The following is a 27,298-nucleotide window of genomic DNA, read 5'->3' as shown; positions in this document are numbered from 1 at the left end:
ATAAAATATATCTGAGGACGGTGCTTGTTACTTTTTTTTGTTCGCATTCACGGTTTAAATACACGTTTGTAAACACACCCACCCCCTGCGTCACCTCCGCCTGGCTCCAGATAAAGGAGATTAAATTGGTTAAAAAAAAATAAAAAAAACACCTTATGGTCACCATAGAGCAGCGCATAGGTGAACTACTTACTTTACTGCACGATTAGAGAAGTGCCCAGAGCTCCCATAACACAGTGAACACTGATCTAACTAGCTTTATATTTAGCTCAGCTGTGGTAGGGTTAGCTAAAGCTATAGATCTGAGATCGGTTTAACTGTGCCAACTTTCATCACGCTGCCAGCCATTAAAGAAATGCCACTGTAAATGTTTAGATAACATGGGCACATTATATTATTATATTGAACACTCACGGGAACTCATTCATTTTTTAGTTTCTACTCACAAAAGACTTTCTGTAGAAGTCGGTGTAAATTGCCCACAATTCCACGTTTTGTTTACAAACGTGAAATCGCCAGGCAGAACCAGCTAGTGAAATACATGGGAAAAATAGTTTAGTACCAGTATTTTTGAGCTATCTGCATGTATGATCTTAATCATAATTTACAGCTGTAGTGAACAGAACTCACCTGACATTAGCCTACAGGCTAGCTATTAACTTAGAGTTAGCTTAGCTAGTGTTAGTGTCCTTCTGAGCAGAGCCGCTGCTAAACTGAGCTGCGTGTTAATAATTAAAAGTTTAAAGGCTAAATGGAGCTGTAAGAGCTGTGTGTTTGAGTGTTGTTATCGTTTCGTAGTGAATTAATAAAGTAAACGATCTTCTTGTCTCGTTGTGCTTATTTAAAGGGGGAGGCACGTAAGGAGGGCAGATTTGATCTGCAGTTTGAGGAGTAGATAAGCTCCGCTTAATTTCGGGCTCCAGCTGCAGTGCTGCTTACAGTCTCCGGCCTCCGCCAGGCTCAGATACAGACGGCAAAATGAAGTTCACCGAAGACGAGTTATAAACGTGAGGTAGAATGAGAGGTAAGAAAACCGAGGCTGACGGGTTTCTGCTGTTTTAACGCCGGATTCGCGGACCTGCCAGACGGAGCCAGGCGGCTTTAGCAGCTCGCTATGGGGAAGGAGGTGAACGGGGTGTCGCGGAGCCGCTTTGAGGTGAGAAGATGTTCGTTTTGTTCATTTTTTTCAACATTGTCAACATTGACATCGTTGTTTATTTATCTAGGAATATGGATCCGATAGAGACCGGCTGGTCTCTGTGTGTTCTCAACTTGTCTGCTGATTTATTAGCTCATATCCGTGCTTTTACAGTTCCCTACCAGCATAGGCCATACATATGAGTTGTTGATTTTGTTGTTGTTTTGTTTGTTTGTTTTGACACCCGCGACACAGCGAACTAGCTCTAGCTATCCGACTCGTTGATAGCGCTGGACTGACTTCTGTGTTAGCGACTTGAGAGTATGATTTTAAACTGCTTTTAGTGTCGGTTAGTCGATCGCTGATGAAGGTGGGGGTGCATTTAGCTCCTGCTTCTTTGTGTAGCTTATGACAACAACCCCAGCGCGTGCTACTAAAGGGGGGCACTGCTAAACATTCGAGCCGTCAAAGCGTTTAGACAGTGCTTCTGTTTATTTAAGGTAACTTTACGGCGTGTTTTGAGCACATCCGTTTACATTTTAGACGGATATTCAGCGAAATGAATCGCATATTTGGGATCATGGGGCTGTTAAGAGCTCGGCCCAAAAAAAAAAACACAGGAACACGCGCAGAGGCCTGTCGACTCAAAATACACTCAAAGTGTCTGATGGACTTTAGAAAAGACACATAACACCAAACGTATCACTGTGTGAATCAGAAAATTCAGTGGTAAGATCGTGAAAGTATCATTTTTAATGATTTTCATCCCAGTTATCATATTGTTAATAATTTAATGCAGTGTAAAGTTTGATGGGACATGAGGCTAGAAAGCCTTATGGCCCCACTTGAGCTCTATAGAGATCTGCTTGTTGGTGACTATAATCCCCAGCTTGTGATTCAGGTGTTTTTTTTCCCCTCTTTTGTTTCGGAAGGTAGCTACAATCGCTAAGGTCGGAGCAGATGTGTCATAAAACAAAGTCACCACCACCCGCACCTCTCAAATTCACATTGTAGTTCTTTCTGTGTCTGTAGCTATGCAACCTAACACTAGCTAAGAGAGGATTTAGCTTAAGTTACTTCTGCTTCTTTATTTACAGAAGGGCTCCCTCTCTGTCTTTTCAAAGTGTTGGCAAAATATCGTGTTTTGTGTCTCTGAACCCAGTAAACCCTTGGTTTTGCTGTGCTCAGTGCTTGGCCCGTGTTTGTTTTGAGGATTTTCCTCCCCAGTCTCTGCCGCATAAAGCTCCATCAGCTGCTTCCAAACGTCAATCTTCATTCGTCATTCCCTATATAACCACGCCTCCTCGTAGAGCCACGCCCACGGGGCGGCGCTAAACGCACGTAACAAATGACGGTCAGATAAGGACTCATTTGTTGTTCTGTTAACAAAAGGGGTTAAATAAGAAGCTTTCAGTCAAGAAAGAGAGTAACTCTGTACATCTTATATATAAATGTGTGAGTGAAATATTAACCTTTTATGGCACAGTTTTCCATTTAAACATACCTTTTAAAGACTTATTTACTTACTTTCTTGTTCATGGATATGCTTATTTATTTATCTAGGTTATGTATCTTTTAATATAGAATTACATTGTATATTGACATATCAATGTCAAATACAATGAGTGCACCATAAATAAAAATATGTATATGTGCAATAACATGTAAAAAAGAATGTTAGTCTGTACTGCAGCTCTGGAAAAAATCAGTTTCTCTCATTTTGCTATTTAAAGGTATATGTTTGAATAAAATGAACATTGTGATTTTATTCTATAAACTACAGACAACATTTCTCCCAAATTCTAAATAAAAACATTGTCATTTAGAGCATTTGTTTACAGAAAATGAAAAAAAAATGCAGAGCTTTTAGACATCAAATAATGTAAAGTAAACAAGTTCATATTAATAAAATTTTAAAAGTTCAGAAATCAATATTTGGTGGAATAGCCCTGTTTTTTAATCATCGTTTTCATTCATCTTGGCATGTTCTCCTTCAACAGTCTTACACACTGCTTTTGGATAACTTTATGCCGCCCCTGGTTCAAAAATTCAAGCAGTTTAGCTTGGTGTGGTGGCTTGTGATAATCCCTCTTCCTCTTGATTATATTCCAGAGATTTTCAAGAGCAGGAACTCCCAAGGTCCCAAAAACAAAACAAAACAAAGAAATCCTCCCAAAAATATAATTAATGCAATACAGGGCGTTTTCATTAAATGTCCAGCTGGATTTTTTAGCTTTGTGGATATTTAGATATTTATTCTTCTTTACCATGTGCTATTCCAAATATTTAGTATCTATTATAAAACTAGTATGTAAGTTCTGTTGTTGTGAAGTGTAGAGCATTGCAGTTTAAAGGGTTTATTATTGGAAGATTCAGGTTCTGATTTTTATTCCTCTTTAGTGGTCAATTGCACTTCAAACGCGTCTATACGGTTAGTTTTGTTCTTCTCTATTCACAATGACTCTGCTTAAGACTAACATGCGTAACTACCGCTGAGTAATGTCCTTTTTTTAAGATCAGAGAGATGAAGTAATGTAGCTTTCTTCTGTAATATCTAGTTCTTCCTGCCAGTTAATACTCGTTCTCTTTCTTAACCCTTAAACATGTAGAATTATTGTATAGTTTTTAGTATAAGTTGCATACTTAAATATATAAGTACTGACATAGTACTGACAAACGGTTAATTGACTAACACTAGAGAAGCTTAGTTATACAAATGGTTCTGAAAGTTATCGTTTCCCAGAAGACTTGAGACTAAAAAACCCTTGAAGAACTAATTTAAAGCATTATCATGTAGTATATTTTTCCCTGATACTAACTGCTTCAAGGCGCTGAGATGCTTCAGCAGTCTGTAATGGGTAGAATAAAATCTCAGCTCTTTTAAAGTGGCAAAATACAGCTTGAGAGAACTGCATAACATTTGTGAGTCATTTTGTTTAAAATCCTGTAATTTTAAAATAGCCCTCTCAACCTGTCCAGAAATGCATGTGAGAAGCACGTCTATTAGTGGTGGCTCAAAGTGGGAGTCCACGTTTGATAGGAAGGGGAACCAAACAACAAGAAATGACTGTTTTTGCACAATTCTGCTTTAACAGTATTCATACAAAGATAAATGAAATATGGACTGAAAGAATGAGTTGTATTGATGCCTGCATACATACTTAAATGTTGTAGGATACTAACTGACTAACTATTTCCTTCTTCTCACTTAAAAGAATTGAAATCAAATATAATATACTAGCGGAGACTGTATTTTATCATTATTCTGATAAATTGTTATGGTTTGTTTTGAGCATATTCTTAATTCTGTTTTGGAAAATGAAGTGTAATGGGATGAAGTGCTATAGACTAGTAGCTCTCCAGCCCAGAGGGTTGTTGAACCCAATTGCAGAACAGTTGATCTCAGTGCAGGTAAACCCAAGAAAAAATGTGGGCCCCCTATTGCCAACCCCTGTTCTAGATATTGTAGATATCGTAGATATTGTAGAAGTTATTGTATGTGTGACACAAAAAATCAATGTACAAATAATGCTGAATAGTATATAGTTAAATAGTTATGTATAATTAAACAAAATACACTAAGTTTGGCAGCCCATAATCAAGATCTGCTAGTGGATGCATAACTGCGTTCATACATTGGTGTAAAGTGGGAAGGTGCTGGGTAGAAAGTTATTATTACAGAATTGTACAAGATTGTTGTTTGAAGGTAAAAAATTTATGTAATGTTCCTTCAAGAAGAGGGAATATTTCACATATCTACTGCTAATTTGCATTTCACTAGTTGCTGTGCAGGTTTTCAATATGTGGAAAGAAGCAAAATAAATAAGCAAAAGTGTAAAACCACACAAGTGACACTATAGCATTAATTATGTTGCTCGTAACATTTATTTCTACATTACAGGATGATGGAACAGCTTTCTATAAATTATGATGAAAATGTATTTTAGATGAATACACTGTGTGTATTGGCTTAGGCCCAAGCTCAAGCCCAGATACCTGTCAACCACTCAATCAATGTTGCTTTGAAGAAGATGAAGAATTTAAGTCTTTTGCTGCTAGTCAAGAATTACAAGTTGCCGGCACGCAGTTGATCTGGTTGATTCCTATGCTAGGGATGTCTGCAACTGGTCAAGTGAGTTCCTCTCAGCTTAATAAGTAATACTAGTAAATGCAGCGTGTGGAGGATGTCATCTGTCCATTCTAAAATCAATTGCACTTAAGTTGTCTTTTGATAAGGCTATTTATTATTCAGTAACCATGTAAATCAGTTTACTATTCTTTCATGAACGGTCTGATTTCCATCTGAAAGCTGGTAAATGGATCAAGGGAAGGAAAGTAACATAAGCCAAGCTAACTTATCTTTAGCATTTGTTTATTTACCAAAAGAATGTCTGCTTTTCTTGATGTACATATCCCAGATGTCACTGACCTGAGTAGCACTACAAAGATATATTTATAATTGGAATAGCACTGCTCAAGTAACTTTATGATGTATTAAATGCGTTTTGCTTTGTTGGTTTGTCTGTTGTGTGTTTAGTAAATATTTTTTGGTATATATTATATTTTTATATTTTTATATATTAATATATTTTTATATTTTGGTATTTTATGGTAAGTTAGTTGTAATTGCAATTTCTGTACAAATAGAACAAAGTCCGTTTTGGATATTTTATTGAATTAGTGGTCAGAAAAGTGTTAGAATTTAACTTGACTTAAAAGATATTACAGTATTTTTCGCACTATGAGGTGCATGATCAATAAACGTCTATTGTTATACATAAGGCGCACTGGATTAATTGATTAACTTTTAACTAATTATAAGGCGCGTTATGTGACACTAGTAAGGAACAGGGGTCATCTCTATGTGGGCAGCCAGACCTGTAAAGCTAAGGTAAGTTAAGTAAACAAAACTGTAATTTCTCAAAGGAGCTCTTTCCTTTTATTTACAGTAAGCATAGATTTCCAGATTTCTTCTGAGGCTGAGTGCAGCAGCATTAGCTGCTAGCGTTAGCCGTGGTTAGCGGCTCTTGCCACCTAACAGCACTACACGGAGGAATCCTAATGTAATTTGATGTTCCAGTAAGCCAGGGCGCTCTCAGCTAGTGGTTTGTCCCACGTAGTTTGTTTAATATGGTAAACACGCAGACTACAGTCTAATATACTCGCCTCTGAATAGCGAAAAAGCTAGCGATAAGCGGGATTAGCAGGTTATAGTGCTAACCGGGGTTAGCAGCACGCTGCAGGCAGGATTTGGATATTGAGTCAGTTATGATTAAAACAACATACCAGACTGACGAGACACTGTTATAATTAGACTAATAATCCACAGTTTACCTGCACACAGAACCCTAGAGGGTTTTCTGTATGAATCACAGTTTAGATAGGATTCCTATCTAGGAACCATTACTCCACAAGTCACCATGTTTTTAGAAAACATTCAACAATGTAACATTTTGCCATGTCACTTAATATCTAGTTCCAAAGTAGATCAAAAATACAGAATGGATGCATCAGTAGCAGGCTGAACTGCCTTTGTTTTGCTGTTGCCACCATTTATAATCTTAGATAATCGACACAGCATTTTGTTGTTTTAAAGCCAGCTGAGCAGATGATCCATTTGTCACCTGCTGGCTTTGAAACGGCGTCAAATACTTTCTTTTTATTCCGCCAGCTAAAGAAAACATCACACAGACTGCGAGCAGTGGCGTGAAAATAACACGTGTTGATCAGTTACCTCATATGTCTCCTGTGTAATAAACCGCCTTTAGCATTCTGTTCAGTTGAAGCTTTATTATACACAGATACACAGGTGTGCAGCAGCGGTGTACTCTGTCCTGAAGCAGCAGGTCTACTGCCACTAGTTAGCAAGACTAGCCTCGCTAGCACTTCCAGTAGGTGACCAAATTTTGGTTTTCTAAAAAGAGGAGGTACAGGGATGTATACTGCCATAATTGAGTTGCTGTAGTTAAAAGAGCTTCAAGGTACATTAACCTACAATAACCTTTTATGGCATGAATCATATTTTTGGGCAGGGAAAATATATTTTTTGGAAGCTTGTGAGTCCCTAATTTGAATCAATTTGAGCAAGGAAGCACCTAAAACATGCAGGATAGGAGGTCCCCAGCACCAGAGATAAGAACTACTGCTTAATTCTTATTAATCTAAGCTAGTATTCACCCTCTTGGTGTTGGGGCATCACTAGTGATAGGGGGAGTCCCATTGAGTAGGTTGTGTAATTGGCCAAATTGGGGAGAAAATGGGAGTAAAAAATACAAATACAATTCTTGCACTCTTTTTTTTACATATTTTTATTTGTGACCAAGTTCTATGCCTCATTGTACTGGATGCAGATATACCATGTAACATCATATATATATATATATATATATATATATATATATATATGATGTTACATGGTATATATATATATATATATATATATATATATATATATATATATATATATATATATATGATGTTACATGGTATATATATATATATAAAACAATATATATAACAATATATATATATATAACAACATAAGTGCAAAGAAGGTATGGAAAGGTGTAAAACCAAATATGCGATTTGTTTTGTAAGGGCAATATAGAGGTTAATACATGAACGTTTACTCGTTTACCAGTACTAATAATTATGGTCAAACAATCACCTTTTACTTTAACTTGTGTTGTTTTAAAGAAACTATAAGGAGTTTGGCTACTTATTACATACCCTTTTTTCGTTGCCACTATTTCACTAAACACTTGTCATTGCTCCTGGTGTATCTGACAGGATATAATTTACTGATTTTTGGTTTGAAACTCTTCTTTTGGATCTTTTAGAATATTTGCACCACTTGGTTCCACTAATTATTTATTAATGATAATTTTTTAATATTTATTATATAATAAGATTATTATATTTAAGTTTGTGAGTTTTGGTTAGTTGCCATATGTTGCTAATTCTGTACAAGTGTCTGCTTTCTCTCTCTTTGTATCTCTATAGCTCTAGAAATATCTAAATTCAGGTACATGCTGTGGTACCATTTAGGTACCAGCTGTTGCAGTGAGAAGGCAGGCTCTGAAGGACCATTATGTAATCTATGTAAGCTAAAATATACAAAACTGTCACTGAAAGTAAAAGGATATTACAGGATTTGACACACATTTTTCTTACTGCTTCATCAGTTACGTGGTGCAGTCTGGAGCAGATATGATAGAGACAGAACAACAAGAAGATTGTCTTTTAAATAATGCTGTCTAGAGTGCAGAAAATCCATCCAGGGCATCTTGATTATCAAAAGAAAATATAGTGTAAATCAATAGGACTTCAGCTTATAGCTGTGGAGCAGTGACACTGTGTTCTCTGGAGTGATGGAGCTCCATCCAATATGTTTGAGGGGAGCTGGGGATAGGGTGAGGTGGTCATCGTACAACACCCTGACCTCACTAACATTTCTGTGTCTAAATGCAATCAGATCCTTTCAGCAATGCTCCAACAGTAGAAAGCCTTCACTAGACAGTAGAAACAGTAACTCCAATAAAAGCAGGATAAACTCATTGGTTTTAGAAGAACAATGAAAGATCATGTGTCTTAATACTTTTGTCCACATAGTGTATCAACAATGTGTAGAGACACATAAATAATGTTATTATAAAAAAGTAATACACAGTGTACTTCTCATATATAATAATTTTCTACCTGTTAAACTATGATTTTACATAATGTTTACATAAATAAATCATGACTGGAAGACTTGAGATATTCTGAGGCAGGAGGAAAATATGTTAAATAAAAACTGGCACAGGGAAGTATTTGGAAAATTCTAGAGGAAAAAAAAGACACTGACATTATGGAGCATTTAGAAGCGAGTGGGTGGAGACAAAAGTTTTTTTTTTTAAACCGAGATGATCTCATTTCATCTGGACATTCCAGAAAAGACCAGATTATATCAGGTTACCATGTTGACGGGTATTATTATTCTGACTCTATTTAATGTGGATATCTTAATAAGGGTTTGCACTAAAACTACCTAGTCTAATGTCCGTTACATTTATCTCTAGTGGGCATGAGTTAAGCTGCAAGTGGTTGTGGATCTTGTTCAATTTATAACAGTAAACTATTAAAAATAACTTTAATTTAAGTGTTTTTTCCTTATATTAAAATGTTCTGCATTATAAAGTAATACTAAAATCATGCTAAAAAATGAAACATTATTATTTAGTAAACAAAAAAGTGTTAAACCAGAATGTTTTCTATTTTAGATTTCTCAGAGTATCACCTTTTAGTTCAGATGACAGCTTTGCAAATCTTGGCTGTTGTCAGTCAGCTTTATGAGGAAGAGTCACCTGGAATGGCTTTCAGTTAACAGCTGTGCTAAACTTATCAAGAGTTAATTACTTGAATTTCTTGTCCTCTTAATGGGTTTGAGGGCATCAGTGTGTTTTAAAGAGGTAGCGTTGGTTTAGCCCTATTTGAGTAATGTTCTAATCCATATTATGGTAAGAAGTACTCAATAAAGTGAAAAAAATATTTTAAAAAAATGAAGGTCAGTCAATCCGAAATATTGGATTGTGGAGTGCTAATTGCTCTCAAAACTTCAGAAATGAAATGTCGCTTTCATCTGGCACCCATTATAAGGCATCGCTAGAACTCTGATAATTCACGTTGCCTTGCCATGAGCACTCTGGCCAGTGTTCAGTCTCACAGTGTTATTATTCAGGTGTTTGTGTTCTGAGCAGTTCTCTAAGGTAAGAGTTTAAGAACATAAGAAACGATGAATCTACCGATCAACTCTGATCTCTTTCTACTGTATTTAATCTACAGTTACAAAGCACTGTCTCCCCAGAAGAAATTACCATCTGGGTGTTGCTCTATCAATTAATGATTATTAAGGTCAATAACTAGTCAAAAGATGCATGATACTACAATTGAGCTCTGTAGAACTGAGAATGCTAAAACACAGAAATGATAAACGTCAGTTTGAATTCTATCACTATAATAAAAAATTACATAATTCACATGTAATAATGTCTTTTTCATGTTATTGTAAACACTAATTTGTAAACTTTATTTTCCTCTCCTCAGATGTTCTCAAACAATGATGAGGCCATCATCAATAAGAAGCTGCCGAAAGAGCTGCTGTTACGGTTAGTCTGAGTAAAGCACAAAATCTCTGTTGTTTCTTGTCTTCATCCTTTTATTTCTCCGCCCTCTGCTTTTTCTATGCTCCACTTGATTTGCCCTTGCACCGTTCTCCATCTCTCTTTTCTAAACTGGATAATTTTCCCAAAAATGCTACTATTAGTAGCATCAGTATCAGACTGTTAGCATTTTGACCAAATTAACCCTTTACTGCATATACATTTGTTCTCAAGCAAATGGAGTTTAGGAACATATGTTTCACCTGTAGGTTATCTTATCTACCCTCCTACATAGTGTTAAGTTCATATCTGATCATTTTCCATAATCAGATTTACACAATACACACCACAAGCCCCATGCCAAATGCAGTCAGTAAGCCAAGACTAGTTTGGTGTCAGAAGTTGGCTGCTGTTTTGAATAGAATGAAAGATCCCCTCTAAAGCACGCAGAAGCAGAACCCATAACAGTAAATCATACAGTGTCAGAAACAACACCGGCAGGTCTATTAGACATACCACGGCTACACTATTTTTTTTGTATGAGGATTATACATAGTGCCATTTTGCTGATTAGTAGAGAACAGTGGCCATGTTTACATGCAAAGCTTTCCTCCAATCCGAATTAATTTACTCCGTTTCTGTAATCTGACTAAGGTGTTTATATGTACACTTTCCCCAATAGTCTGAGTAAACTTTTCGTTATATGCATATACATTGGGACGAAAATTCCAAAAATCACTTTGTATTTGACTAAATAACTGAAAAGAGAGAACAATTCATACAGAACAGTTACTCATATATTTTAAGTCTCTACTGCTGCTGTGTTGTGCCTCGTGTTCTATAGAATGATATACTTACATATAATAAAGCATTTAGCATCACGTTTGCTGTCGCGTCACATACATAGCCCTAGTGTTGCCAACTTACCTAGTGATTTTGTGACTGGATTTAGCAGCCATTTAGTCCCATCAGAATAGTTTTTTTTTTAAAGACAATATGTGACAAAGCTAGTGAACTTTTTTTTTTTTTTTTTTAAGTAATTTATGATTATCTTCCACAGAAAATGATCTCCTAAACGAGCGAGCGGCACATGTCTCTCTCTATATCTGGGGGGGATAAGACAGTCAGAACGAGACAGTCAAGTAAAGGTGACTGTGATCAGTGTATACAGTCAACATGAGGACAGGGAGTATTGTGTTACAGAGTGTAATATTGAGGTGGAGATGCTTCGCTACACTCTGTCGATTCCAGACAGTGTAGCAACTTTCAGTGCTTTTAAAGTGAATTTCATGAAATTAGTTGGATACCTTTGGCTGACTACTAGCTGTTAGCTTTTAGCATCTAGCGTTTTCCCCTCATTATGTATCCCAGCATTTCTAAAAAAAAACAGACCTGTATAAAGTACTAGAAAGTGCTCTATCAAAAAAGTAAGTTGAAGTGTTCTTTAAGCACCACAACATTTTTGTACTTAAGTATTGCAGAAAGATCATTCTAAAATTTACTGCACAAGTACTGAAATTCAAAATACAGGACTGTGTTTAGGGTTGCAATGATTAGATTACAATAAAGGGCCAGAGGGGAAGACCATAGACCGTATATAAGAATGAAAAGGACAGCAGTGGTTGAAAAGTAAAGCTACTATGTCTCTTACTCCCTCTGGCTACGCAGCTGGCTCCAGGACAACTTTTAACCCTGGCTATTTCTATTCATTTGAATGGGAGATGATGGATTTTTTTCTCTTTGCCCAGGGGCCCAGACTATCCTTAATCCGTCCTTGCTTATATGCAGTCTATGGGGAAGACACAAACAAGCACACATAGTGAGATAGTTACAAATCCTCAGCATCCTGATTGGATGCATCTCTTCATGCTTAGTAGGCCAATGAGGTTTCAGTGTGGGCGGGACTTGCAGTGAGTGAAAGAGAGGGAGAGCATTAGTTAAACTAATGTTAGCTGGCTAGGTGTTAGGGAGTAATAGTAAATAAAGAGTTTAATAAAAAAAAAAAAAAAAATCTTAGACAATCATTTCATGGAGGTATGTCTGTAGGAGGTAACCTAGAATCTCCTGAAAGTAACATCCAGCCTGTGTGAATATTTCCATTAATATACTTTGTAATTTTTTGTTTAATATAGCTATGTCAAACTATTAAAATTTACTGCAACATTGGTCTTGGGGCCTAAATATTTAGCTGTCCTTACCAGTAAAAAGTACAAATAGAGGGCATGAAAAAAATAATCATGTCCAATTGTTTAATCCAACAAATAATCGACAGATTAGTCGACTACTAAAATAGTTATTAGTTGCAGAAGAATACTGTACTAACTACATAATTGTGTTATGTAGTTAGTACAGAAATCAGTGGAAAGTTTGCAGAGCAAAAGGCAGAACGGGAGCAGTGAGGTCTTCTTATAAGATCAGCTTGATCGTTTGATTCACTAAGTGATTAGAATGATTAGTAACTGTTTTAATAATGCAGTACATTTAAAAATGTATAGTAGTAAAAGTATTAAACTCAATGAAAATATTTAGTGAAATAAAAGTGGTAGTAGGAAAAAAATAATTATACTTCAGTAGATACAAATACAGCATTTAAGTAGTTTCTAACTACTATAACCTTAAAACTAAAGGTTTCCGCAAGTTCAGTTTGTCAACACTTTAAATGCATCCACTACTAAAAAGCATATCAGGGTGTGCTTTTTTGTGGTAATTGCCTTACAATTGCTAATCTGAAAAAGTATCTAAAATTCGTGAACACTTTTTTTGGTGTGTGAATGTTAATTGGAGTGTCTTCTGATTGGCTGTTAGCAGTGGTACTTGTTTTTTTTGTGCACGTTCACACACTCACACTTTCACCATTTCTATTCTTCTCCCTCTTCATCATTCCCCACGCACCTGAGTTAACAATATACGAGTAGTTTTTGTCAACAAATTAGTATTAATATTTTGTGTCCTGTTTTGTTTTTTGTTAGTTTATTTATTTATTTATTCTTTTTTTTTTTCTTTTCTAGAATTTTCTCCTTCTTGGATGTGGTCACACTTTGCCGCTGTGCACAAGTGTCTCGAGTAAGTCAGAGTGTGTCTGTGTGCTCAGTGTTGAAATGTCTGCTTCTGTTCACCGTTCAGTGTGTGTTGCATGAGATGTGTTTGGGTATGATTTGTAATATTGAGAATGTTGGGTTTAATACAGCCAGCAGCTTGTGAGCAGATTTGTTTGGTATCTTCTTTTTACATATTTTTTTTCTTTAGTCGTGGAACGTGTTGGCGCTGGACGGCAGTAACTGGCAGCGAATTGACCTCTTTGACTTCCAGAGGGACATTGAGGTCAGTCTGTCATACATGCGTGCGCACACACACATACTGTGTGTGACACACAAAACTATGTGAAGCACATACATAGTGAGCTAGTAGTTGAAATATCAGTGTGTCTCATCACCCCTACTGTGTACCTAGTTGTGTAACCCAGTTTTAGTTTCTTGTGCTTGTATTTTAGTAATATAATAATAACCTATTTTTCGCATTTCAAAATTCCATCTATTTATCTTTACTGTATTTTTTGCACTAAATGGTGCATCCTTAAATTTTTCCCCAAAATCGACAGTGCTCCTTTTAATCCAGTGCGTATTATGTATGAATTATACCAGTCAGGTATAATGTGCAGTGTTAAACAGGAGTTTCAGTTTAGTTCTCCAGCACAGAGGCTGGAGCAGTATTTGCATTAGCTGCTAACTGCTATTTCCCCATTCAGAGGTGAGTATTATCTACCTGTAGCCTGCTGCTAACCCTGCCTAGCACTGCTGGAGCAGCATTAGCATTACCTGCTAACCGTGCTAAGTGCTAGCTCTTTCACTGCTCAGAGGCAAGTATATTGGACTGTAGTATGCGTGTTTATGCGTTTAGGGTTCTTTGGTGTAGTACTGTCAAGCGGTTAGCCACTAATGCTAATGCTCCAGCCTAAGTGCTTACTGTACATAAACGAAAGCTCTTAACTCACCCAAATAAACAGTTTTCAGGAGATAAATCTGTGTAGATTTACATCCAGTGCTTGTTTGACTTCTTTAGTTTGACTTCTTTAGTTTTGTTACTTAGCTTAGCTTTACTTAACTTAGTCATCTACCCCCCACCACCACCCAGTGTTGAGAGTAATTTAGTAGTTTAGTTAAGAGTAAATTAGTAGTTCCTTATAGTCTCTTAAAATGCGCCCTATGTATGAAAATAGACGTATATTGATTGTGCGCCTTATAGTGCGAAGAATACGTTAATATAAATAGACACGCTTTTTAGAAACATGAAATATGATTCTACTAACTGAAGCAAATAACCATGTTTGTGTGTGTTCTCACTGCAGGGTCGTGTGGTGGAGAACATTTCAAAGCGGTGTGGAGGTTTCCTGAGGAAGCTCAGTTTGAGGGGGTGTTTAGGTGTGGGGGACAGTGCACTCAGGTAAGGAGCAAAAAAAACAAAATTTAGTTTATATTAAGACAGGTGAGGAATTCTGGGTAAAGCCAGAAAAGGGTAAATGTGCATGCATGTCAAGTTTTTTATTAATGCACATAAATATACATACTATTACTAAATCTAAGGAAAAAAAACACTGCTGGTAACTGTTTCCTTAAGATCACTAGAGGGCAGTGATGTTTTACCGTTTGTGTGTTCTGCTCTGTTGCAGAACATTTGCCCAAAACTGCAGGAACATTGAGCTGCTGAGTCTGAACGGCTGCACTAAGATCACAGACAGGTCAGTCATCATCAGTGGCTGCGTTGACTCTAGATCAGTTAAATGAACCTTCTTCCAACTAACTAGCTGTCTCTTTCTCTGTAGTACGTGTAACAGTCTGAGTAAATTCTGTCCCAAATTGAAGCACTTGGACCTCGCCTCTTGCACCTCAATCACCAACCTGTCCCTCAAAGCACTCAGGTGAGAGAACACACACACATGATTAGCAATACTAATGACTAGTATATTCTCTCTTTTTTGTTCTTTCTTTTTTTTTGTTCTTAATTTAGGCTTTTTTATTCTCTTTCTCTTTCTCTCCCACTTTCCCTCTTTCACGCCCCCCCCCCCCCCCCCCCCTCTCTCTCTCTCTCTCTCTCTCTCTCAGTGAGGGCTGTCCGTTGTTGGAGCAGTTGAATATCTCCTGGTGTGATCAGGTGACCAAAGATGGTATTCAGGCGTTGGTGCGCTGCTGCCCAGGACTGAAGGGCCTCTTTCTTAAGGGTTGCACACAGGTAAACACGCCTTACCTGTCCAATGATGCACCGAAAGCAGGGGTCTCAAACTCATCTTAGCTGGGGGCTGCTGGAAGTAGAGTCTGGGTGAGGCTGGGATGCATCAAGTATTCCACAATAAAAGGATTTCAAATATTTAAAAAAAAAAATACAACTAATCCAGTCCACTTTATCTGTGCGTAGAAGACATGTCTGGATGCCCCTGTGCTCTGCAAAAAATACTCAGTCTCCTACTTCCCCTAACATTTGGCTGTGCTCATCACTAACCTTCCTCTTCATGGTAGGGTTTGAGAAAGACATGACTGGGTGACAAAAAAAAAAAAAAAATCTTAAGTGGCAAGTTATGGTTTCCCTCCATGCAGTGATATTCTTAAATCACTTTTCAAGTGACAAAAAGTGACGGAGGTGCAGATACTTTTTTTTGCACGAGCCGCAAAGTAACAGGCCGCAAGTTTGAGACCTCTGACCTCAAGGTTGAGAAGTTACTGCTGTGTGCGTGTTTCTGAGACAATATGTACATTGTACACTTTATTTGTTTATCTATTTATTTATTTATTTATGTGTTACTTTTAGCTAGAAGATGAAGCCTTGAAGCACATTGGAGCTCACTGTCCAGAACTGGTCACATTGAACCTGCAGACATGTTCAGTAAGTGTATAATACCTACACATCTACAATTTGAAATTACTCACCCTCTTTATTTCAAGAATTTAAATGCATCTTAATATAATATTAAATGCAATATGGACTTCTTTAATAGACAAGATTAGACAATCATGACTAGGTGCCGAATTAGACATACTGCTCTTACCCACCGCCACCTCCTGGTTGGCGAACAGGCTTGCCAATTCTGTGATACTCCTCAAATATTTAAACACATATTAGTAGACTGCCCTGCACTTTTAACCACCAGAAATAACTTTTATAGGGTTACAAATATCAAAGAACTGTTTGAAAAGATTCCACCAGCTAAAAGACTTAATTTTCTGGAAGTCCTTAATATAAAGAAACACATTTAAGTCTGTGATGCTCAAGTCATGAACATTGTTTGTATTTTGTGCCATATCAGCAACATATTGGCTATTTTATCACATCGACAAACAAAAAACATCTGAATTTATTTTTATTTTTTTGTAGGAGATAAATTATTTTTAATTCAAGAGCAGTGATAACAATATTTTTTTTTCTAATAGTTTTTGAACAGTCTAGCTGAAATCAGAGTTGTACAAATGTTACATGTTGTGCTCCAGTGGACTAAGCTGTTGCCACTATGATCTGAGGATCTCCAGTTCGAATCCTGGGTCATGCTGCTTGTCATCAGCAGCCTGAACCTCTAAGAGAACAATTGTCCTTATTCTCACAATTGGCTATGCTAGATTTTACCCTCCTAGTTTTGAGTGCATTGCTAGTGCCCATCACTAAGGAGTTAGTGTAGTAATTGGTCTTCTAAATTAGGAGTTTGAGAAAATAAATGATGACAGTAATGATCCCAGAGCATAAGCAGAATATGCTCTACTGAAACATGTTTAACTTCATAACGGACATGTTTAATTACAAAAACCTTAAACCAGAGAGGGTGCAAAACATGTAGTGCTGCATTACTATAGCATATAACATTTATATATATATGTATTATCTGACAATAGACCTGGAATTTCATTCCCTTAAGTTTTAGCAAGGTGAAAATCCTCCACAAGGTGGTGCTATTAGTGCTTAAATAGTTTTCAGTTGTCAGACCATGGAGTAAATTTACTTGCACATAATAATCTGACAACTACAGAAAAGTTTGGCATTAATCTATTTACAAGCACTTCAGCAATCAAATGATTACAAATCCAAATTTATGTTCGTTACTTGCACACTTAAGTCCTTTTTCCAAATTTAGAGTATGCTTTCTACATAAGCACCTAAATAATCAGATAATTTTGGTAGCAATGTTATTAATGGTGGGCTTATAAAAGCACTCAGTATCACTGTTCATACTTGTCTGTGTGTGTCTGTGTGTTGCAGCAAATCACAGATGAAGGTTTAATAACGATTTGTCGTGGGTGCCATCGACTGCAGTCGCTATGTGTGTCTGGGTGTGCAAACATAACAGATGCAATCCTCAACGCTCTGGGCCAAAACTGCCCTCGTCTCAGGTACACACACGTGCACACACGCAAACACATTGATATTAAATGTTGCGTTGTAATGCATTCATTAGAAGTCTACTAAGTAGTTCGCTACTGTTTAATTTTGGGCCGAACATTTGTATAAATCACTTAGCAATAGAACAGATATACACTCACTAAAAGCACAGTCACATGCATTTCTCTAATCAGCTGTTTATGGCAGCAGTAAGAAGCAAAAACTTGTCTAGACATGGAACAAAAGCTTCTCACATCTCCTCTTGTACACAGAATACTAGAAGTGGCTCGCTGTTCACAACTCACAGACGTGGGCTTTACCACACTGGCACGGGTGAGTGAGATGTGTGCACACATTTTGCTTTGTCATGCTGAACCATTTAAAGATGGAAAGATCAGTTGATTTTATATCTGTGTCAGATGACTTAAAAATCAGTGGGCATAATTTGGCTCATTTTCTAGGCTGAACAGATCATATAGATGGTCTCTTACTCGTGACTGCAGAAGCACATTAAAGCCAGCATAAGTCCTATCCGGATAGGATTCGTTTCTTAGGGGGTCCTGGGGTAGTTTTCTCTTTTATCGGGGGTCCTCTGTGATTTTATTCCCATCTGGGGACCATGTATGTTTTTTTTTTTTTTTCTCAGACGTCCTCTGAGAAAATGACAGGCTGAATTACCTACAGTTTTCTACTGAACTCTGTGGTCGTCCGGTAATTTTAAGATCTATCCGGACGGGATTATTTAATAAAGGGGAAGGTCTGTGAAAAATATTTCACACTTCTACCCAGTGGTAAAACTCTTGCATCTGGACTGCAATTGAAAACAACAGAAGGACCAGAGAGTTTTTAGGCTTTCTTGGTCACGTGACATAACGTTATTAGCCTCCCCCATTTCCACTTACTGTTGTGTTTATGTGTATCTCGTAGAAAACGCGTGCATGGCAGTGGACAAATTACAATTCATTAACTTATTTAAACATGAGGTGACAACTCAGAGATGTGCGACCAGATGGCACTAAAATTACTGGAGGATCACAGAGTTCAGCTAAAAACAGTAGGTAATTTAGCCTGTAATTTTCTCAGAGGACGTCTGAGACACAGCTCAAAGATGCATTTCCATATAGACTTCCACACTTTGTGGTTGTAAAATGTATTTTCAAATAGTTGCTGCAATTCTGCTGAAATAAGAGTCAGTGTCTATTCTCTGCTCCAGTGTCTTTTAGAGCGATTAGATGCCGCCATCTTGCTCTGTGTGAAAAAAACTGACATCACGTGACAACACAATGTCATGTGACCGAGAAAGCAGTTGTCACAGTTGATTTCTTATTCATAATCCAGTCCGAAAAGGCCTATAGAAATATAAACTGCAGATAATGCTGTCAAACTGGTGATTAAAAAAATAATACTGAGCCTTGGGTGGGTAGAAAAGAAAAGGCTTTAAATTCCTCCATCCGGATCCCCATCTCAAGAGTACATCAAGTTAATTTGTCCCTCCAGTTCCACCCTGAATTTGTATCTGCAATTTTCCAGTTGAGCAGAAAGACATCACCTCTTAAAACACTGCTCTTTAGGTACAGTGTTAACAAAAACTATTATCTGAAGCACAAAAAAATGCACTTCAGGTGACTTTATTTGTTTGTCACACATCGCACTGGTGGTTACTATGTAGAAGCAATGTATAGTTCAGCATTATTTTTATACTGTGCCATCCAAGCATCCCAATGGTTCAGGGGTGGGATGTGTGTGTGTGTGTGTGTGTGTATAACATAATTTATTGATCTGGACCAAATACCAAATAAATATAAGGATTTTACAGATATGCAATTGATATATATTTGTTTAGTTTGGTATTATAATCATCACTTCCCCCCCCCCTAAATTGATTTGTAGAACTGTCATGAGCTGGAAAAGATGGATCTGGAGGAATGTGTACAGGTAAGGTTCATTTTCTCTAACAGGTATAGATGTAAATGCTTATTTTATTTATTTTATTTTGCTTCCTTTTTCTTTTGAATTTGTAGAGTATGTAAGCATGAGTGCAATAGCGTACATTATTTCGAACAAACGTGTGTTTGTTTGTCTGAATTTTCTGTACAGTACTGTGATGCATTTTCTTTCTCCAGATTACAGATGCCACCCTTATCCAGTTGTCTATACACTGCCCTCGACTCCAGGTTCTGGTAAGAAATGAAAGTGATCTTTCGGAATGTTATTTTATTTCAAAACAACTTTTATAAAGGTTTATTTCATTTCATAGCTCCAGAATCATGTAATTCTCTACTGTAAAGATGAGAATTGCTTCACCGGCCAAGCCATTCTGGTCTATGCCGGGCTAACTGCACTATATAACTCTGGAACATGTTCCAGAACCATTAGTGAATATCAGATTCTTGGTAAAAAGTGCATAAGTGGGATTTAGGAATGGATTTGTTAGTTGGTGAATGAGGCCCAATGTTTGCAGCATTTCTGTAACTAGAGTTTCTTTCATTGCTTGATCTCCAGAGTCTGTCTCACTGCGAGCTGATCACAGATGACGGGATCCGTCACCTTGGCAGCGGCCCATGTGCTCACGATCGTCTGGAGGTGATCGAGCTGGACAACTGCCCACTAATCACAGATGCTTCGCTGGAGCACCTCAAAACCTGCCACAGCCTCGACCGCATCGAACTCTACGACTGCCAACAGATCACCCGCGCTGGCATCAAACGACTGAGGGTGAGTCAAACACTCGTTTTTTAAATGCTCCTCAGAAGATGTTAAGTTTTGTATTTCATGATTGTACTGTCTTTTATAACACATTTTGGAATAATTATGCAGGTGGTATTGTTTGTTTTGCAAAGCATGTAATGCAAATATAAATTAAATGTAGTACATTTATAGTTTTTTGGCATCTTGTTGTTGCCAACCCTATATGCATACTTTTATATGCATATTTTTTGTGGGTTTATTTTTTTAACCCCTCCTCATGTTTTAGAATTAAGCAGGCTGTTTGTTAGTGTTTTTTTTTTTTAATGATTAGATAGATAGGCACTTTTTAAAAGTATAAATACACAAATACACATACATAATACAAATATACATAAATACACAAATACACATTAGACAAAAGCGTCTGCCAAATGTAATGAAATGTAATGTAAATACTAATTAAATACCTTGATTAAATTTTTTAAGCATACAATTTACACTTTTTTTTCTTCTTTGTCTTATCAGACTCACTTGCCCAACATTAAAGTCCATGCCTACTTTGCACCAGTGACTCCACCCCCCTCCGTAGGTGGGAGTCGTCAGAGGTTTTGCCGCTGCTGCATTCTGCTATGATGAAGCTCTGCCTCCTTTACCCCAAACCCCTGACCTTGAACCCCCCTTACCCAGTAGCACATGCTGGCGGATCACCTGATAAAGAGGAAGAAGATGAAGAGAGAGACAGAGAAGGAGTAAGAGAGGGCGCGAGAGAGACACAGGGACTTACTCTTCACCCATTCACACATGACGTTGTTTAAATGTAAATGCTGGCCAGTTTTTAAGAAAATGTGTTATTATTTTTTTAAATACAAAGATAATCAATAGCTGCCTTGAAAATATAAAAGTATTTATAATTGAAGATAAATATATTAATTAAAGATATTATTATTTTAAATCTTGAATAGGATTATATCAAAAACCATTATTCGCAAATACCCGTTATCTGCTGCATTTGAGACATTTTTGTATAGTTTTCCTTTAAACCACTGTTTAACTTGAACAAAGCACTACTAGAGATGTCTAGGAAAAATAAGTTATAAATAATTACATTTTCAAAAATATGAAAGCCATTGATGAAATTAAGCCTATTTCTATACAGAGATTGTAAAAGCCACTGCAGTGACACTGCCTGACATGCTGGCCTCTAACGATGCACACAGTCATATGCAGCCATGTGTAAAAGCAATTTTATTTTTGCACACATTTTATATAATTTTCAGTCAGAACAGACACTAAAAACAGCTTGCTCGTTTATAGACATTCAGAAAAAAGCAGGAACAGACATTCAACAGAAAATAAGATCAGATCACCTGTATTTTGCACACACAAATTCCATGGTTCAGTGATTATTTAAACCTGGGTTGGTCAGCCCATTGTTAGTTTGCTGTAAGTCAGTAACAGCTTCTTAATGAACTCAACATCCTTTCAAAGCCCCCTGTGGAGGGATAACTCTACTCTCTGTTCAAAGTTCAAAGCTATAGGAGCTGTTTTATTTATGAAGCACTCTCGTTTTGAAAAAGTTAAGAACGTACACTGAATGGCTGTTCTGACTGGAAATTAAATAAATGAAGGGAGCTTTCTGACGTTTCCACAGTACGTTTCAAGGTTTTTAAAGAAGGAACGTCTTTGCACAGCTGTCTTGGCTAAACCTGTTTGGTTCTGCAAGTATTTAACTCATGAAGAGTAATCAAGATGCACACACATGCCTGTCAGTCTCTCTCGCTGAAGCTGGGTTGTCTGGTTGTACTAAAAGAGGACTATTTTTCTAAAGCATTAAAAAAAAAAGATATGTACTGCTGGTGATCAGAGTTGATGCCAAATGATGCATGTTACAAATCTAGTTTTTTAAAAACAATCTTAAGTCTATTCATGGAACTTTTCATGAAAGGAGCCTGGCCACAGCTAGCCACTGAGCAGCAAGGCAACATGTTCGTAGGATGGAGGTAGATGACAACATCACAAACTGCACCTAAGGAAAGCCTCGGGCATTACTGGGAATCCACAGCGCAGGATGGGGTAGTAAGTGTGTGTGGATGAGGGTGCGTATAGAAGGAAACTTAGGCCTGTGGAGTGTGTAAATGGATTCTATCGGACGGAAACACACCTTTGCATGGCCTGTGGATGGATTTAACGTGAGCAGATGGATGGATAAACGAAAAAACAAAAAAACAGTACTACATGTGTTCTCCAGGACTGCTAATCGACTGAAATCTATTGAGTCGAAAATAGACTGACAGTTTAAAAAAAATGAAACAAAACCAATCAAAAGTGTATTTTGTTGTTGTCGTCCTTGTCAGTGTCGATTTTTTTTTTTTGTTTTGTTTTTTTGTTTTTCCTTTTTCTTCCGTCTGGTTTGTTTCTTTTACTGTTCATCTGAGTTGCAGATTTACATCACTTGAGTTTTTAGACCAGTAGCTTGTCAGGTTTTGTGGGAGTGTGCGTGTATGTCAGTGTGAGTGCTTGTCTGTCAGTTAATAAATCTATCTAAACTTAAGAAAAGTTTAGAAAGACTTGTGGTCATGTGGAAAGCTGCATTCACAAGGACATTTTGGTCATCAGAAAGTTATGTTATTTTGATCCTCATTATCATTCTCCTCCAAGCGTGTTTAGCTCCAATGGCATTGCATCAGTTAGTTTGATAGTGTTTCGGAGGAAGTGTGCACTAGCATTAATTTTCACACTGTTTGTATCATCGTGTGATAATGGGATTCCTAGCAAGTGTGTATCCAGCAGGAAGAGATGTGGGACAGGGATTTTCATTCAAATTTACCAGAAACAACACACAGAGCCATACAGTCCAGCTCTAATCTAGCATGATATTGGATGGTTTTGGATATAAATTCACGTTTCAATTTACATTTTATGGAAAAAAGAAAAACAAAATATAAGTGTCCAGTAACAAGCATGTTTAAATTGGTTTCCTCTCTCACACGGCTAAAACAAACCAGCAGCACACACTTTTTTAAAGCAGATGTATTAAAATGTATTGTGAATGCAGCTGTAATTTGGCCACATCAAGAAAAAAAGTGTGTTCTATGTTCTTCTGTAACATCGGGATAGCTCACCTACTGCTAATCTATAACACACACACCAGACACACCTTTCTCCTTTCCTGTTTCAGTATGGTTTGCAGTAACTGGATTTTAGCATTATGGGCACTCACTACATTACTGAGTTCTGATTCAGTTTGTTAAAGATGATTTTCAGTGTTTTGCTACTTGCTGTTTGCAGAGCTAACAGGCTAATTCTCCTTTTTCACTCAGCAGCCATTTTGTTTACAAACTCTCCTACACACATACAGGAAGACATCAAAATTATGTTAAAAAATGTCCAACATTTTGTTGAACAGTGGTGACTGTGCTCACATTGTAACCATTTTATTGTGTAGCAAATCAGTGGAATTTCCATTGCAAGCTTGCTAAGCTAGAATATTGTAGCCTGGCTTTAAAACAAGCTTGAAAACTAATTTTTCACCTCAGCTTTTGGCTTACTTTGTCTATCCAGGCTTTTCCCCCAAATCTCACCTGTAGCTACTTCTTGGACAAGCTTTACAGAACACTTAAAATGTCCTTTTTTACTCTAATGAGAAACTTCAGCACACAGTTTGTATAACAATAAATTTAAAGTGTTTCTTAATTATAATATTCACCCTGCAGTATTTAGAGCTGCATGTTTACATTTGGTTACGTTTTCTGTTTAAGTGTATTCAATGCTAATGGTGTAGCTTAGCAAAATAATGCTGGTTCTTTGTTAAGGGGTTACACTGCATTTTAATGTGCAATTAATATATCCTAATCATGTGTTGCTACCTTTCACACAGGAACAGATTTATTTTTTAAATAGTCCAGTTGCAAAGCAGCTGTTGCAATGGGGAAAAAATGAAACTTGTGTGCTAAGGTTTTTTGTTGGACTTAATGAAAAGCTTTAAAAACAAAGTGAGAAAGAAGCCATTTGTGGGTTGATCCTGGAAAGACCTGGTAGTCAGTTGCTTTAGTAACTGTTAACCCTTACAGTAAATAACATAATTGAGATAAGGGCCAATACCTGAGCTAATTGTTAGCTTACATGTAGGCTTGACGATCATTAGCCTGGCCAGCTAGCTGCAGCTTAGACTTCTATTTTTGGAGGTTGTTTTGGATGTTGTCCAGTCAGGTACTGTCTGGTGTTTTTTACGTATTATTTTTCGGACATATTTTGCACTGTGGCTCAGTTATCGTAGCAGCTGTTTTTTTTTCATACTGAATGTGACAGAGGAGGCACTAAATGGCTGTTGCATGAATAAGATTAATTTTCACAATACAACATGATTACAGAGCTCAACACTTCTCCATCTATTTATTTCTTTTTACATTTTTTACTTTCTAAAGCACACTTACCATCATGACCTGTGTGTGTGTGCGTGTACGTGTGCGTGTGTGTGTGTTGGAGAGAGTGTGTTTTGGGGACAGAGGGTGTCTCGTGTACGTTGGTAGATCTGATCCTTGGGATTATACTTCAGTTTTGACGATGACTGTAGTTGTTGCAATTACAAACAATTACTGTAAATCTTTTCCCTTCTTTTCTTTTACTTTTTTATTTTTACAATTAACCCATATAAATGAATATGTATGTATGAATAAATATATAACTATATATTATTAACAGATGCTTTTCAGTTGTTTTGTTTTGTCTTTGATAACATTGGCATTGGTTAATTGATCTGAATATTGCTGATATTTATTTTCATTATTATTATAATTGGCAGAATAACTTCATGAACATCTTAAACTGTACCTTGCTATTATTATTCATTATACACAATAAGCTCAGATTCAAAATGCAAGGGACTGAGAGACGTGCTACAGGTGCCAATATTGCGTGATGTCGGCACTGACCAAAGTCCAACTTCAAGTATGTAGTAGTAGGTAGGGAACGTTGTGTGTTTTGATACACAAAATTAGATCAGCCAATCAGACAGAGAATGGTTTGCCTTTAAGGTGGAATGGATAATCAATACAGAGTGTGCAAAAGTAAAACAATGTTCAGAGCTGCACAGTTTGGGCAGTAGCCCTTGTAAGCCTTTTGGACTGTTGGAATATTTTTCATGGTCACTCTCCGTGGTCATTTTGACTTGATTTTGGAATGCCAAACTTCTGCCACACAAGACTATTACACCACAGCCAAACTGAAGCTGCATTCCATTCCACAGGCTCACTTAGCAGTGCTCTTGTATTCCCTACAAACTAATCTTGAGTCAAAATGTAAAAAAAAAAAAAAAAAAGATAGATAGATAGTCTCTCTGTCAATCAATTTTGTTGCAGCCAGCAGGATCCAGCAGCAGGAATGAAACCTGGTGGGTAGTTTTGGACATTGAGAGATGTGACAAAAGCAAGGGTTGGGCTTACTACTGTACCCAACCTATGCTTTCTATTCTATTCTGACTTGTGCTTTTGAGTTGGTAGCATCATTTGAATGGGAAGTTTCTCTTGTAGAAGATTTCAAAAGCAATTTGAGCAGCTAACCAGAGGCGTGCAGACATAGACATCAGGTGGTGCTAAAGCACCACAAACTCTGCCCTTTATCAACCAGTGCCCTTTTGAAACTTTTTAATTAAGATTTTACTGTGGCCGGTTTGAAATGATCTTTTGAAAACCCTAGCGATTAAAAATGAGTGAAAACAGAATGCCCTGAAATCAGCTGGCACACACCTGACCTCTCTCTTCCTCTGTCACGTGACCCCCGCGGTCACGCGCAAGGCACAGTAGATGCTGCAGCAGCAGTTCAGTTCAGCGAGTCTTCAGCACAGCACGCACGGCAACAGATAGGCTTCTTCTCCCCCGTGTCCCACCAGCCAGCTAACATACACATCAAGTAAAATCCTACCGTTTGCTCTCTAAGCCCAACGTGAAATCATTTTGTTGTGCAGTAAAATCTCTCATACAGCACCAAACTACTAAGCAGCTTTAGCCGACTGGTCACCAGATAAACTAGCCGCTCTAGCCCAAATCAATGATGGATAACGTTTTTTTTATAATGAAGTGTTCCACTTGTGCTAAAAAGTACCCTTTTTCCCCCCTGAGCACTTGCCCCCCAAAATGTCTGTTCACGCCCACTGCAGCTAACCCTAACCCTAGCATGCTGCTGTTGGTGTCTGTGAATAGAAGAAAGCACACACCAGTGTTATTAAGGGCCTACATGTCATGCCAGACTGTCATGGAGTGATTTAGAATGACAATGGGGCATCTTCAGTGATGTGTCCCAATTTTGTCTTGGTGGGGACAACCAACAGATCTATGTGTGAAGTTAAACTTTGTTTAAATTATGCTATTGGACATATCGCCAAAAAAAAAAAAATATTCAAGCTGCATGGGATTGATTAACACAAAATACCTTTGAGAGCCTCTGAAACTCAATGTCGAGATGTCTGGTGTGTTACATTAGAAAACATGGTAGCCTGAACCTATATTGAGAGACACTACTTCTGAATTCTTTCAAAACTCATATTTGATTCATAGACACATATGAAACTGTCTAATTAGTCTTTGTAGTGATGCCACACCCTAATGTCACATGGTGTCACTGCAATATAACAATAATGTCACATGGTGCAACATTTATGTTCTATTTCAATTTTAAAACGATCTACTCTGGAGGCTTTCCTGCATTTTTGCTTAGTTTTAGTTTTTGGCTAGCTGAGCAAACAAAAGGACACACAAACTGTGTACTCCAAGTTGCTCTCAATGGAAAAGGCATGTCTATGGAGTATATAAAGGTCCTCCTTAAGTTCGGAACGTTTTCTTTTATTTCTATGCAGTCTCTGTGTTTTTGTGGCTTATGTTGTTTCCTGTCTGGGAAACCAGTAACACGAAAAATAATTAAAGTGTGTAGGTCAGCGCATGCGCAGTACCTTTGGGAAGCATGTATCGATGGGTAGAAAGAT

The 27,298-nt window shown here is 37.3% G+C and overlaps 1 protein-coding gene across 1 annotated transcript; it reads left to right on the top strand.

The window, feature by feature from the left end:
* The first annotated feature begins 722 nt into the window (after positions 1–722).
* fbxl20 (F-box and leucine-rich repeat protein 20) lies at positions 723–25,020 on the top strand. Its single transcript, XM_022683044.2, has 15 exons — positions 723–1,156; positions 10,223–10,284; positions 13,287–13,341; positions 13,525–13,599; positions 14,624–14,718; positions 14,945–15,013; positions 15,098–15,193; positions 15,378–15,504; positions 16,078–16,152; positions 17,515–17,645; positions 17,907–17,967; positions 19,525–19,569; positions 19,758–19,814; positions 20,137–20,349; positions 20,848–25,020. Exons 1-15 carry the CDS (start codon positions 1,115–1,117, stop codon positions 20,953–20,955), a joined length of 1,311 nt encoding a protein of 436 aa, XP_022538765.1. The 5' UTR covers positions 723–1,114; the 3' UTR covers positions 20,956–25,020.
* Positions 25,021–27,298: the final 2,278 nt, after the last annotated feature.

This window comes from Astyanax mexicanus, chromosome 3 (assembly GCF_023375975.1).
Source record: "Astyanax mexicanus isolate ESR-SI-001 chromosome 3, AstMex3_surface, whole genome shotgun sequence".
Taxonomy (NCBI): domain Eukaryota; kingdom Metazoa; phylum Chordata; class Actinopteri; order Characiformes; family Acestrorhamphidae; genus Astyanax; species Astyanax mexicanus.
Note: the sequence above shows the minus strand (reverse complement) of the source record. Positions and strands in the feature narration are given on the sequence as shown.

Coding starts and splice junctions, on each gene's coding strand:
- fbxl20 (XM_022683044.2), top strand. CDS start 1,115: ATGGGGAAGGAGGTGAACGGGGTGTCGCGGAGCCGCTTTGAG. Junction 15,014..15,097: donor TGCACTAAGATCACAGACAG/GTCAGTCATCAT, acceptor CTTTCTCTGTAG/TACGTGTAACAGTCTGAGTA. Junction 19,570..19,757: donor ATCTGGAGGAATGTGTACAG/GTAAGGTTCATT, acceptor TTCTTTCTCCAG/ATTACAGATGCCACCCTTAT.